Raw genomic sequence first — 15,406 nt, 5'->3', positions numbered from 1 at the left:
AGGTTTCCAAATAGGCAAGGTTTTACAGTAGACATTCCAGCAATGACATCATCAAAATGAATCAGAGTCCCACCCGGGCAGTTTTAACTCTACTAATCACTTCCATAAGCAGGTAGATCCCCAGGTGGAAGCAATTCTCCTTCATGAAATCTCAGAACCAAAGAAATTCAGTAATATTTTTGTGCATGAAATGAATGTAAAGTATTTTGCACAGTGCTGATGGTAGACACCCTTCATTTTCCAAAGAATATGCTTTGGAAACTCTCTTATGAGCATAAAACTGGAATCTACATTTCAAGAGTACAGAAGAAAGCAAAAATATTTGGACCTTTTATAGCAGTATATATGAGCAGTAAAACTAGTTGCAAAAATCCATATAAGTTGAACCTGAAGTAATGGGAGATCAATTCTGTGACAGCCAGGGGAGGGTGTGTGTGTGTGCGTGTGTGTGTGTGTGTGTGTGTGAGAGAGAGAGAGAGAGAGAGAGAGAGAGAGAGATTTTGGCCCCATGATCTATGAACACCAAAGAATTTAACCACCGGGAGGCCATGGATAGCTAAGAATATGCCAAATTACAGGTTTTCCCCAAACAAATAAAGCAAAATCTAAGATATGAAATGAGAGAGAATAGTATTATTGCTATTATATAAAATATTGCTGAATTTCTTTAGCATGGTTGAGGAAGAAGCATGGTGTCACTCTGCCTGGGTTCAAATCCCAATTCCTCCACAGTGTGACCTTGAACACGCTATTATGACCCTTCTGCAACTCAGCTTTTTAACCTATAAAATGGTAGGAATAATCACACCTAGTTTATAGGATTGTTGCGAAAATTAAATGAGATTATATGGGTAACACCAGAGCAGATCATTTTTTACACACTCAATAATTATAACGATTTATTTCTAAGGATGACACAGCCTGTGGCATTTTCTTATTTTATTTCCTATGCAGCAATCCACATGTGGCTCCCAAATCTATTATTTTTAGCTCAGACCTCTTTCTTGAGATCCAGACCAATTCAAGGAAAAAAGAAAAATACACTGAGGCACAGTGAGAGTTAACTGAGAAAACTGATGTAAAACATTGGGAATTTAGTCATTATATACCAACGGGAGCAGACTCTCTGTCAGACCAAGGGAAGGGGGGCTCTTACGACATCTAAGGAAGATGACACGTACTTGACACTATGATACCTCTTTAAAACTTTTTCGTCAGGATATTATTTAGGGGAAAAAGTGACAAAGGGTGTTTATTCATTCTTTTTTTTTTCAACTATTGTTTATTTTTTTTTATTTGTCCTATAAAATAGAACAAATCTTTTATTTTTGGTTATGGAATAGGCTATACAAAACACTCTGAACATATCTCTGGGCTTCTTGCAATTTCTTCTTTTTTCTTTCAACTATTATTTATAAAATGTCCTCTAGGCACTGGGAGTACAACCGGGAGGTGTCCACCTGTCCTCATAAGAGCAAGGGAGCCAAGTGAGGGAAATGTGTTATTCTGAGAAAAGCTAACGGAGGCTCACCATTAGTGAGGCAGGGAAGGTGTTTCTGAAAGAGGTAACGTTTGAGCTACTTCTCCGAGGACAAAGAGAGTGAGCCGGTGCAGAGGAGAAAACACGTTTCTGAACATGCCAAAAGGCCGGGCGCGGGGTGTGGGGGAGGGGGCTCACAGCGAGCATATCTTGTGGAAGGAAATTAAACCTTTGAGCAGGGTTGCAGCATGGAATGTAATGCAGACAATGGTGAGAGGTGCAGCCGAGAACCTTCTGTGAACAGCTATGAACAGGGTAAATAAAGAGACTGGATTTTCATCATGGGCAACAGAATTGTTGATTGGTTTTAACCGAGGAATGGCATGACTGGGCTCTCATTTCTGAAGGGTTATGCTCCCGGCAGCATGGAGAAGGGAGGCAGAGATGCTGATTAAGCAGAACTTAGGGACGAATTGCTGCAGAATAGGTCACTAGTGGTTTGATTGCAGGCGGGGCAGTGGTTGGGGGCTGGAGGTTCATTTCATGGGGTGGGAGTGAGGAAAGAAAAGGGAAAGGCTCACGCCGAGATTTCTGCCTTGGGAGATGGATGTGAGATGCCACTCACTGAGAGGGGGACACTGGAGCTGGGGAGAAGGGAGGTGGAAGTTGGTAGGTCAACTATTTCCTTTGTGCCTAAGGCACTTGCAAGAAATCCAAGCAGAAATGCTCAGAAAGCAGATAAATATATGGGCCTTGATAAGGATATTTTCCATGTGCCACGGCAGGACCCTGCAGGGTGCAGACAGCAAGCAGGTGTGGCTCAGGTGAGGGACCTGAGTGACCACTCTCAGGAAACTGGGTAGAAGTATCAGAAAACCAGACCGACGGTGAAACTGTGGCTCTGCTGCGTGGATTGGGGCTCAGCCACCAGGGGCACCCAGCTCCTCTGTCACCAGCCCATCCAAATCGAGAAGACAAGGATTATTTAAACCGACAAACTGCTGTGTCTTCCTTGTGAGGTTTTGTGGCTTCGCTTTTGTAAGCCCCACCCTTGCCCTTGGTCAGACAGTGTTCACTGGTGCAGCTCACTTTCATACGCCCTGAATAAATCCCCAATGTTTTAAATCAGTTTTCTCTGCAGCTTAACTCTCACTGTGCCTCAGTCTTTCTCTTTTTTTAAAATTGGTCTAGATCTCAAGATAGAGGTCGGGGCTAGAAATAATAGATTTGGGAGTCAAGTGGGCTGCTGCATAGAAAATAAAATAGGAAAATGCTGTGGCGCCTGCCTGCATGGCTCAGTTGGTTAGGTGACTGCCTTCGGCTCAGCTCACTATCTGCAAGTCCGGAGATCGAGTCCCGCGTCAGGCTCCCGGCTCAGCGGGGAGTCCGCTTGTCCCTCTGAGCCTCTCCCCTCTCATGCTCTCTCTCTCACTCTCTCTCTCTCTCTCAAATAAATAAATAAAATCTTTAAAAAAAATTTTTTTTAAGGGAAATGCCATAGGTTGTATGGTCCTTAGAGACTAACAATGCACTTAACCATATGAGTGGTTCTAAGAAATCACTTGGGGAAAAGACACCCTGTTTAATTTTTTTTAACCTGGCCTATCTAAGTCATTTGACCCTGAAACTTTTTTGCCCCCAAATAATCCCATTAAACCCCACAGTACCAGTGTTTTGTAGAACATGCTTTGATAAATGATGGTTTAGTCATTTTGCATGAAGTCTATTGAGACTCTTGTCTGTATAAATACTTAAATTTTATGTGAAAAATAATACCAACCAGGTTACATGATTTTTCTCAGCCATCTCCCCATTGAAATAATCTCACTACTAAATGCCTTGCAAACCAAGTACCACCACCATCCACCTCTCCAGAGGAGCTGAGGTTGTAAGCCCACTATCCAGGAGGAACTGAGCCAGCCTCTAGAAGTCGTATGTCTTTAAATGTGAAGGCACTTGGAGAAGCTGATGACAGCTCTATACCACCTGCGTAGGGAGGGACACTTGCATATTTTCATCTAACCCATACAATCAAGAGATTCACAGTCCTTAAATCCCACTTGAAGAGTTCCTGCTCTACCAGGCACTAAAATAATTCAGACCTATTTAATGAAGGCTAAAGTAACAGTGCTTTTGAAATCAAAAGTCTTTTGCCCTTGGGGTATATGTGAAGCGTGTTCTTTGGTCACTGACTGGAACCAGTATCTCCAATACCACCTGCCTTCTACATTTCAGGTCTTCCTGCAGCTCTGCAGCTGGCCATGGCTTCCCAGCCAAAGTCCATGATTTGCCAGATGGGTTGAAGCTGCTCTTTAATGAATCACTATAGATTCTCTTCTAAACTTCATGCTTTCAATGATCGTATTTGACCTCCCTATCAAAAAAGCTGAGTAGCAGTGGAGGATTCTGAAGAGCTCAAGTGTTTATGGTAGAAAGAATAATAAACTAACAGACTCATCGCCGAGACTGTCGTCTCCAAAATCCCTCATTAACAAGCTGTGTAATCTTGGAAAACACACTCTACTTCTCTAGGCTCCAGATTTCTCAATTATGAAATAAGTACGATAATTGCTGATCTTTCTGTGTCACAATGTTACCGTGACAAACAAATAAGATAATGTTCACGAAAATACTTTGGAAAGCAAGAGATTACACAGAAATGTAAGAGATGGTGATGGACATATCTATAACTCTTACTAATGAGACTCAATAATTACTTATTCATAGTAGTGGTTGGTTCTGATTTTGTAGTGAGTCACCACCACTTGGACAATGAGTCGTATGTGAAGACAGCTTGAGTCAAAATTTCCCATGGAAGGTATCTGGCAGAATATCAGATTCGCTGCCCTTAATGCATGGATCATGGTCAACCATCTCACTTATAACATTGCCACTAGGTTGTTACTTAATGTTATGCTCCAACCCACAGCTAAATTGTTTCCCACCACTTCTGCTTTGTAAATTCAAGTAAATCTGTTTTTAAAAAAATAATTTATCTGAATAAACACTTCATCTCTTGGAATTTATTTTAACCTTAGAAGTTCCTCATCACTTGCATTGAAAGCAGAGTCATTACACAAATTAAATGATGGTTTCTACCTAAGTTTTTAAAGAAATCAGTTAAAAAGTCCTCCCACTATTAGTTAACTCTTTGAGGATATAAGAAATAATAATGTCAGTTGCCCTAGATTCCAGCCCCCCTTCAGCAATCTCGTGCCTGTCCTGCTCAGCCTCCACAGTTCTCTTCTGGAGCTATGTCTAGGACAGGAACAAACACATTCATCTACTGACTGTGGCAGGGACACACAGTCCCTACCATTTCCCAGACTATTACCAAACCCTAGTGGAACCCAACAGATAGAAAGAAAACAAAGAATTCCATCTCTGCTTCAGAACCTCTCCTGGCTAACTGGGGAGAAGAGTAAATATACGTCAAAGCCTGCTTGAAATTAACCTTTTACATATAAAAAATGTCAGTACAACATCATTTGTGTGGTATATAAACCATATTGAAGAGCCTCCCTAAAAAAAACGTATATGCTAAAGAATTCAGAGACTACATTTGAAAGTAGAAATTTGGGACTGCGACTAGATTCAGTCAAACCATTTAACTAATGTTATTTAAAATTCTTCATTTATAAATACATCAGTAACCACTGAATAGAGGGAGGTTTATGTAATAAATAAATAATAGGCATTGGTCCCTGCCTGCAGGGCATTTATAATCAAGTGGGAGAGAATATCAAAAAGAAAGCGAAATAATATGTAATTACATCTTGGGATAAGTTCAGTCAAGAGTGTACTGAAAAAAAAAAAATCAGAGGTGAGAGGTAGGCCTCTTCACCTCCTCTTGATTGGATGACCAGAGAAGGCTAATCTGCGGACATGATACTTAAGCTCAGAACTGAAGAGAATTCTAGGCCGAGAAAGGAGTGACTGCTAAAGCCCAAAGGCATGAAGGGGACAGAATGTTTGAGCAACTGTGGAAAGACTTGGATCAGATTCTAGCGAGGGGAGGAGGAGGAGTGTTAGATCAGTTTCACCATATATTGATAGGCCTGGTAAAATGTTACATTTCGATCTAAATGCAAAGGAAAGCTTTCCAAGGATTTTAAGCAGGGGAGTTAATGGATCAGATTAACTATTTCAAGGCAAGAGGGGAAAACAGAAAGATTATTTGAGGGGCTACTACAATAGGCCAGGCAAGAAATGCTGGTCGTTAGACTATGGTGGTAGCAGTAGAGGAGAGAAGAGGGTATTTGAGATGTATTTAGGAGGTAGAATGGAAAGGATTTGGCGGTAGATTGAAAATTGGGGCTGAGGCAGTGGGAGAAACCAAGGATGGCCCCTAAGTGTCTGGCTTGAGCAGGTGGACGGGTGGAGACGAAGTGCCAGACTCCATTCAAGGTCAAAGGTGACTCACCATGTGCCCAAGCATCACTCTCTGCCTTGGGCTGTAAGAGTGGATGCACTACTTTGATTCCAACAGGTGGTACAAATGATGGGTCGAGCTTAATTCTAACCATATCCTTCCCAGTGTGTTTGTTAGCTATCCAAATTGTCTTCTTTTTCCATATTGAATAGAAGATCCGATCACCAAAAAGGGACATTGCAAACAAATTGTGCCTAAAAAACAACAGAAAATATATAAAGAATTGCAGAACATTTCTTCCCAGGCTTATTAACATTTCACTTCATTTCAATTTATTGACTGAGTTTTAATTACCTACCTTTTCAATTGTATCTCATTTAGGTTTAGAAGCAGATGCTAAGTTTAAAATTTTATTTATGTATTCATAATCTGAATTAATGGGATATAATTTCTAGCTTCAGCTTCATTGTCCCATTCTTTTGCTAATCAGCATTTAAGTGTGATGAATGTAAAACAGGGAAGAAAATAGGAATACTCTAAGAGTGGATTCTGGTTGTATCCATTTCACACTTGACTAATTTCAGCCTCCTACCACAAGCTGGTGAGTCAGTCACAGGCAAGATAGTATATCAAATGAAATAGGTGCTTCACAGATACAGGACAGAGTAAGTCCAAAAGATTGACTGTAACTTACAGCCAACATGTGAGAACTTATTAGTTGCCAAAACTCTGTTAATTATTTTTATTTGCATGTCTTTACTTAATTAATTTTACTTACGTTTCACAATAACCCCAAGAAATAGCCACTACTATTATCCCCACATTAAAGGAAACTGAGGTGGCTCAGCTGGTTAAGCATCTGCCTTCAGCTCAGGTCATGATCCTGGCGTCCTGGGATTGAGCCCCACATCAGGTTCCCTGCTGCTCAGTGGGGAGTCTGCTTCTCCCTCTCTCTCTGCCCTACCCCCCCAACTTGTGCTCTCTCCCTCTCTCAAATAAATAAATAAAATCTTAAAAAAAAAAGAAACTGAGAAGTCATGTAATCTTCCCAAAGCCACCTGCCCGATAAATGGTAAATCTAGGACATGTACTCATGAAGCTTTTAGACTTCCAAATCTGTGCTAAGCCACTCCACTAGGTCAGCTGGACAAACGTCAAATGGCAATTACTTTATTTTGCCCTAAAGCCAAAACTTACTGTGTAAGATGTTTGCCAAAATGGACAGAACCTCCATCATAATTACAGGAACAAATATAAGAATTGCTTCCATCTCTGTTGTACTGAATCCAAAAAAGCCGTTTATCAAGCACATCCAGTGACACAGCTGTTATTCTTTCTGTCGTCTCTAACAGAATCTTCTCTTCCACACCATTGAGATCTACTCTGTGAAGGCTGCCAGCCACCTCGGAAGACCAAAATATAAACCTGAGAGCAAACACATCATAGACACATAATTGAAGGTAAAGTCACTTAAATGGCCAACTCTCAGTGTTTCAGCAGTCCCTGGATGTCTGCACAGGAGGAGTTGGACTATTTTGAATGAAATTCCAATTCAGCAAATATTTATTGCCCTGCTGTGGAAATTCCATGTGATTTCAAGTTAAAAAAGGAATTATTCTTGGGGCGCCTGGGTGGCTCAGTGGTTGAGCGTCTGCCTTCGGCTCAGGTCATGATCCCAGGGTCCTAGGATTGAGCCCCGCATCAGGCTCCTGGCTCAGCAGGGAGCCTGCTTCCTCTCCCACTCCCCCCTGCTTGTATTCCCTCTCTCGCTGTGTCTCTCTCTGTCAAATAAATAAAATCTTTAAAAAAAAATTTTTTTTAAGGAATTATTCTTCTCTAGTAGTAAATCAGGATAATGAAGAGCACCATTTGTAGAAGGAAGCCTGCCTTGGTTCAAATCCAGACAACCTTTGTCCTTCTGAGTTCCAAATGTTATGAGTCTCTGAATTATCATCAGATTTTGATATCTACTTCAATGTCTGAAAACAGCAGTTACCTTTCTACTGGATCAATTGCTACATTTGCAGGATAGTTTAAGGCACTTAAGAGAACTCGGGAATTGTTTCCTTTCATATCTGTTACTGTAATGATTCCTTCCTGTTGATTTGACCAAATAAGTTCTTCATTTATCCAATTTATTGCCATTCCTGAAACATTTTTCTCTATGTTGCATACTCTCTGTAAAATCAAATTTCAAAACATTAATATTTTTTCATTCACATCAACATTTTTTATTATCTTTATATATAAAAGTCTATTCTTTTAAGTACTTGTCATTTTTTGTGCATTCATAAAACTATTTAAATCATAAAATAGTCACAGATATGGTGCCATTGTTTTGATGGAGCAATGTTAACCCTCCCACATGAGTATTTCTGGGCTTTAAATGGAAAATTATCCTATGCTTATCGAAATTAGGCAAAAAACCATAGTGTATTAATGATTTCAACTATACTAACAGTGAAATTTCCATGCTATCTTAAAGACAGTGTATCCATTTGCTAATGGAATTTTCCGTATTCTCACCTGAACCCAATTCTAAGGTTTGCCAAAATCTGGCAAGATGCCCTTGACCTTTGTGCACAGAGCTCTAAAATAAATGAATTTCTCATTAGAGCCCCACTTTCCTGGCCCCTCCTCTTCCATCAGGCCCCACCTTTTCTACAAGTCTTCAGTGCCCTCACACTATGACCCTATGGCCCAAAGACCAGAGCTTCTCTTTATGTCTCCTGGGTGTAGTGTTTCCTGCTCTCTCCTGATAGAATGACCAAACAAAAACTTCTTTTATCTCCTAATTTTCTAGCGTGTGCAGGTAAACCGGTCAGTCTTCTTGGGGGGTGGTGGGTGGGAGGTAGGGAGAAGCCCTGATTTGTGTGGTTGCAGATTTCCTTGGTTTGTAAATATTCCCACCATTTGGTGCAAATATTCCCACCAGAGCTGATTTCTAGCCACTGACACGACATCACTGAACTCAGATTAGTCTCACCAGCTTGCACTATTCCTATACCTCATGCAAAGTAATCTAGCCAATCCATTGAACCAGTTGCTAATATATTAATATATTAGCTCACCCAGATGAATTGTATTTTAACAGTTTTTTTTTTTGTAAACCCCGTTTTAACTCAAAGAAGAGGATACAATGGTGGATTTTAGGCATCAGGTCAATCCTTTCCTAATGACTTGACACAAATTCACAAGTATTTAACTTTTTTCCCAGATTTTGAGACTCAAGATTTTTTAAACTATTCTACCAATGGCTGGAGAATAATGAGTAGCCATCCTTGTTAAAGGTGACATTAGTTAAGTCTCAGAGAAGAGATGCGATAAAAGAAATTAGCACTTAATTGAAGCTTTTAAGAATAACTGAAGGGAAAGAAGTTTGAAGAAAAACAAACAAAACAGTGAGCACTTTGTGCTGGGAATAAATGCTTAAGGTTTCTCCAGTCACGAGTCTCTGTAATCCATCTCTCAGGAATCGAGAGAACATTCCTCCTGGGACTCATTTAAAGTTTCCACCAGTTACAGAGAAAGATTAAGGATCTTTTGTATGTACTTGAAGCAAAATACTTTATATCTGACACCTGCTTTATTATTTTTCTTCCAGAGTGCAAACACCTTAAGAATCAAAAAAGATGGGGTGCCTGGTGTGTTTCAGATGGTTGGGCATCTGCCTTTGGCTCAGGTCAGGATCCCAGGGTCCTGGGATTGAGCCCCACGTCTGGCTCCCTGCTCAGTGGGGAATCTGCTTCTCCCTCTGGCTCTCCCTTCTACTTGTGCTCTCTCTCAAATGAATAATGAATAAATAAAATCTTTAAAAAAAAGAAGAAGGAGAATCAAGGGCACCTGGGTGGCTCAGTCGTTAAGCGTCTGCCTTCAGCTCAGGTCATGATCCCAGGGTCCTGGGATCGAGCCCCGCATTGGGCTCCCTGCTCAGCGGGAAGCCTGCCTCTCCCTCTCCCACTCCCCCTGCTTGTGTCCCCTCTCTCACTGTCTCTCTCTTTCTGTCAAATAAATAAATAAAATCTTTAAAGAAAAAAAGAATCAAAAAAGATTTTCTTCCTAAATATCAGGTGCTAAAACCCATGACAGACATTTTAGACAAAACAGGGTTCCCAAACTCAGCACAACTGACATTTAAGGTCAGATAATTCTTTGTTGTGGGGGTCATCCTGTATATTTTAGGATATAGTTGCATCCCTAGCCTCTGCCCACTAGATGCTAGTGGCACATTCTCTCTCCTTCCCAACACAGTTGTGAAAACCAACAATCTTTCCAGACTTTGCCAAATATCCCTGGAGGGGCAAAATTGTCCTCAGCTGAGAACCACTGGAGTCAAAAATAATCATGTAAGTAATCTGTTTTAACCATAAAATGGTGATCTGACTTAATAAACATGTATAGTTTCAAAATTCCATTGACATCCTGACTCCTTTTGCGGTCTTCTGAATATCAGTGGGCTTGTTCAGTAACATGCCACAGATGCAAATTAAACAAATATCTACAAATGCCTGAAACATTTGAATTGGAATGTAATTTTCGTTCATCTGTACATTACTAATTAGTGATACTGTGTTTGTCAGCCTATACAAAAATCTCTTAAATACGTTGGGGATGTACTTTACCTCTTGCCTTGTCCCATTCAGAAAAACTCTTTGCAAAAGTTGTCTTTCTAGATCGACCCAATAGAGTCTTCCCTTATTGTAATGAAAATCCATGATCACTGATACACCAGCATCTGCCACCAGTTGCTCATGATTAGTTCCTTCCAGGTCAATCCTAAAGATACTGCTTCCATGGGAGAAAATTAAGAAGGGTGCAGGACCTGAGTGGGAAGAAAGAAACCAAACTGTATATTTTCAACATTTTATCTGATTTAGAATAAATATTTCCCCATGACAACCAGTACAAGTAGGCTTAATTTTTAATTCCTGGTTTTATATTTTAAATAAAGAATGTTATATGAAGAACAAGTTCCTGTGGATGTTCACCATTAATTTTACAAATCATCTTCTTCGCAAATTGATTGCAAGAAATGAACATTGCCAAGTTAGGAAGAAATAACTATTTGAAAAGGAAACCACTTTCTACTCTTACCTGTAAAATGCCATTTTATTTTAAAAAAGAAACCACCTCCTATACTCTGTTGTGGATAGGGTCTGGATGAATGTAAATTTTAATTATGCAAATTGGAAATAATATTACAGATATTATCATTTTGGAAACGCAACCCACCTCCTCTTCTTACCTTTTGAAGAGAACCTCAGGTAATGACAGAGAAGAAAATAAGGAAAACAAGAGATCTTTTTTTTTTTAAAGATTTTAATTATTTGATAGAGAGTCAGTGAGATCATGAGCAGGGGGGAAGGGTAGAGGGAGGAGCAGACTCCCCCCTGAGCAGGGAGCCCGATGTGGGACTCAATCCCAGGACCCGGAGATCATGACCAGAGCTGAAGGCAGACACCCAACCAACTGAGCCGCCCAGATGCCCGAAAACAAGAGGTCTTAAGTGGAAGCAGGGAAAACCGAGATGCCATCCTGTGAAAGCTCTGAAGTGTTTTGTCCCTGTTAGCATTGCCACATAAAATACAGGATGCCCGGTCAAATTTGAGTTGCATATATATTGAATGGGACATGCTTACACTAAAAAATTATTTCACTGTTACCTGAAATTCAAATTTAACTAGTTGACCTATATTTTTATTTGCTAGATTTGGGTAGTGGACGTCCCTGGATTTTTGATTCCTGCAGGACCTTGCCCTGAACTCTAACCCTATCGTCTCCTGTTCCAGGTGATGGCCACCTTCCCATTCAGACTCCCAGGTAGTCAGCACCTGCTTGGGAATCCAATACCTCTCTTTGGAAACCTCAGCACAAATTATTGGCTGACTCTGCAGAGCTTGCCTTTGATGCCTCAAGAGAATGCCGGAGAATAGCTTAATCTCCTGCAGCCAGGTTAGTTGCCGTGGTCTCTTCTGCCTGAGGGTGACGAGGCTCCTTCCACTGTGCCTTTAGAGAACTCTGGAGCCTCTGGGATGAGTGGGGCATTGGAGATGAATGCTAACCTATTCTTGCTTCCCCACTAGGTTTACATTATTCTGGTTTCACATTAGCCTTTAATACCTTAATGTGACATAGTAAATGTGTTTATTGTTCTAAGGATTAAACGAAATGATGGATTAACCTCCTCTTATTCAGGGATTCTGTTCTACAGTCAGAAGACATTAACTCCGCTTTAGAGGATATCGGAATAAATACAAGAGGAAGGAAGAAGTGCAAGATCATGGGAGTCTGAAATCGGTGCCAGCATACATAGCTAAGAGAATTAGCTCAAATCACTCTTCCCGTATCTTTCTCACAATAGAAGACCCCTGCACAGATATGGAGGAGAGCCCATTTTCTATTGCCACTCCAGCTGTAGAACCAGAGGTATCATAGAAGAAATAGTAAGGGCATTGGACTGAGAGCCAGGAAGCCTTGTTTATAGTCCTGGCACCATAGCTTTCCTACACATCTCACCAGACCTCCCTGCCTGCGTTAGAGGATTAATGGGGAAAGAAATAAAATTGTATTTTTTAAAGATTTTATTTATTTATTTTGAGAGAGAGAGAGCATGAGCAAGGGGGAAGAGCAGGGGGAGGGAGAACAGACTCCCCACCGAGCAGGGAGTCTGATGTGGGGCTTGATCCCAAGACCCTGGGATCATGACCTGAACCAAAGGCAGACACTTAACTGACTGAGCCACCCAGGCACCCCAGAAATAAAATTTTAGATGGGAAAGTATTTTATTAATTGTGGAGCACTATACAAATATAATTTGCCATTGCTGGTTCCCAGAACCAAGGTCTCACTACATAGGTTTGTGCCACTGTCCAGGTTTGAACCCCTGGATGAGAACATTGGTGTAACTCATTTCTCCCATAGCAATGTGTCCTAGAGGAAAGGAAGGAATACAAAAGCCACCCTAAACTGATAGCTACTGATCTGTGGGCCTATAGATTTATCACTAGGAGCCATTTCTTTGAAATGTGTATCATGCATGCTCTATAAACTGAATAAATGTGCCCATATTATTAATTTTCTAGTGCACTAATACATTAATAAGACCAATAAAACATTTTATTCATTTAAAAGTATTACTAAATGGGGGGACCTGGCTGACTCCATCAGAAGACCATGTGATCTTGAACTCGGGGTCATGAGTTTGAGCTCCACCTCCAGTGTAGAGGTTTCAAAAGAATTAAATAAAACGTTTAAAAAAATAAATAAAAGTATTACTAAACGGGAGGTTTCCAGCTTTTTTGAGAAAGAAAAGGCACTCTAAACATTTTAGACAGAATATAGCATAATGCTTTGTACATAATAGGTACTCAAAATTTTTGAATAAATAAAGAAATAATTGTGTTTTGCTCATTTGTCTGGCTTTAGCCATAGGAACAAAGCTGAAGACACCAGAAGATACATCAAATTCATAAAAGCAGAGTTAATCCTACAGTAGTTATTTTACTAACAGCAATAATAATAATAATGATAGCAACAAACTTTCACATCCTGATCTCATTTATGCTTAACATAACACCATGAACTAGACAGGCCAGATATTACAATGAATAAATGAAAGAGAAAAGAGAAATCTAAAGAATACCTAGATCCATAAAACATGAACCATAACGTTAACTTCAGTAATTTTTCAAAAAATAAATTGAAAATATTTATTAAATTACTAAGTATGAATTAACTAATGAAATTTCTCTTCAGATTTTTCCCATTCACTGGTGAATTATGGCATCCAGGGTTTATCATAGCCTCTTGGGACTGAAAAGGACCCTAAATATTACCTAATTAATTGTTCTCCAAAATTGTTTGTTCGAAAGAATCACATAGGGTGCTGTGAGTATGTGTGTCTTTTGCAGATCCCTTCCTTTTAGATTCCAGTTCAGTAGGGGTAGGCCAAGGGCTAGCAATCTGTTTTTTGAATAGACGCTCCAGATGATTCTTACACTAGGTGAACTGGAAATCATAGATCTAGTTCAGATGAGGAAATTCAGTGATGTTTCCCAAAGACCCACCCCTGGTTGGTGGCAGAGTTGGAATTAGCATTCAAATATTGCCCTTTTCCCTGCCTTGGTCTGAGTTGTCATGTGTCAAGACGTTACTATCTTTATTTTGCTTATGCAACTGATTTTTTTTAAAGATTTTTATTTATTTATTGAGAGAGAGAGAGAATGATAGAGAGCGAGCATTTGAGGGAGGAGGGTCAGAGGGAGAAGCAGACTCCCTGCTGAGCAGGGAACTCCCCCGCCCCCGGATGCGGGACTCGATCCCGGGACTCCAGGATCATGACCTGAGCCGAAGGCAGTCGCTTAACCAACTGAGCCACCCAGGCGCCCCTATGTAACTGATTTTTTTAAATCCTTTTAAAGATTTTATTTATTTATTTATTTATTAATTTGAGAGGGAGAGTGAGCAAGAGAGAACGCAAGTGGAGGGGCGGTGGTGGGGGTGGAGGGGCAGAGGCAGAGGGAGAAGCAGGCTCCCCGCGGAGCAGGGAGCCCGATGCGGGGCTCGATCCAGGGACCCTGGGACCATCACCTGAGCCGAAGGCAGACGCCCAACTGACTGAGCCCCCCAGACATCCCCATGTAACTGATTTTAATTCCACTTCCCTCAAAACACTGTTCATTCCTTTTCCCACACTGCCGCATCATTTTTTATAAATCAGGGCCTGGGTAATTATTTGTAGACCTGAAATGTAATATGATTTTTTTTTAAATTAAAGACTGAGATTTAGGCTTGATGGAATGGTCATTCTGTACTACCCCTGGAAATGATAATCAGGTGGGGTTTTCAGACTTGTCAGAGACTCTGCACATCAGTGGTACAATCCATGGATTTGAATGTCAGCAGGGTGTGCATGTTTGAACAGCTAAACTTTCCCGTGTCAAAACCTATGCCCTTCATTTTGGGTGCCATTCAGCAAGAGGGAAGTGCATAGAAAATCAAACATCATTTCTAAGGAATACAAACCCAAAGCCAGCAAACAGGTCACAGAAATCAATCGGAACCTCTGACTTCCCAACCTGGGGGATTAGCAGGGGATCTGCAGAAATTAGAAAGGAGGCCAAGGTGTTTGGAGCCCACTGAAGACTTTTATTAGTGACTCCAAGAACTGGTTCAGAGGTCAGTTGGGACAAGCAGGTTTTGAGTGAAGCTGGCAGCAGAAACAGAGTATTTCACAAGAGGCACCTCTACATCAGCTCTGAACTGGTGGGAGTGGTCTCACAGAGGTCAAAGAGAAGAGAAAGCAAAGGTCTTCAGCTACCTGGGGGCAAAGACGCACAGGAACTACATACCACAGAAATGGTCCTGCAACCAGATTAACAGAAAATCCTTCTCGGGCCAACATGGCACCCTGCTCTCCCCACCACTGGTTTCCTGCTCTAAATCTGGAGACAGACTGAAGATTCACAGGACAGACAGTGAAAAGGGAGCTCTGGACCTTCAGGACTCAACAACACCATGAAAAAAGAATATAGATTTAAACTGACAGAAATGGG

At 40.8% G+C, this 15,406-nt stretch overlaps 1 protein-coding gene across 1 annotated transcript in view; it reads right to left on the bottom strand.

Annotated features, from left to right (window-relative positions):
• EGF (epidermal growth factor) overlaps positions 1 to 15,406 on the bottom strand; it is a 95,597-nt gene that overhangs the window by 60,108 nt on the left and 20,083 nt on the right. Inside the window, 4 exon segments of the mRNA XM_025873628.2 lie at positions 5,904 to 6,106; positions 7,050 to 7,277; positions 7,849 to 8,030; positions 10,475 to 10,674. Coding sequence (XP_025729413.1) covers positions 5,904 to 6,106; positions 7,050 to 7,277; positions 7,849 to 8,030; positions 10,475 to 10,674 — 813 coding nt within the window.

Source organism: Callorhinus ursinus, unplaced genomic scaffold, assembly GCF_003265705.2.
Source record: "Callorhinus ursinus isolate GAN/ISIS: 27379988/994484 unplaced genomic scaffold, GSC_fseal_2.0 scaffold4, whole genome shotgun sequence".
Taxonomy (NCBI): Eukaryota; Metazoa; Chordata; class Mammalia; order Carnivora; family Otariidae; genus Callorhinus; species Callorhinus ursinus.
The sequence above is the reverse complement of the archived record's forward strand: the minus strand, read 5'-3'. Positions and strand labels throughout refer to the sequence as shown.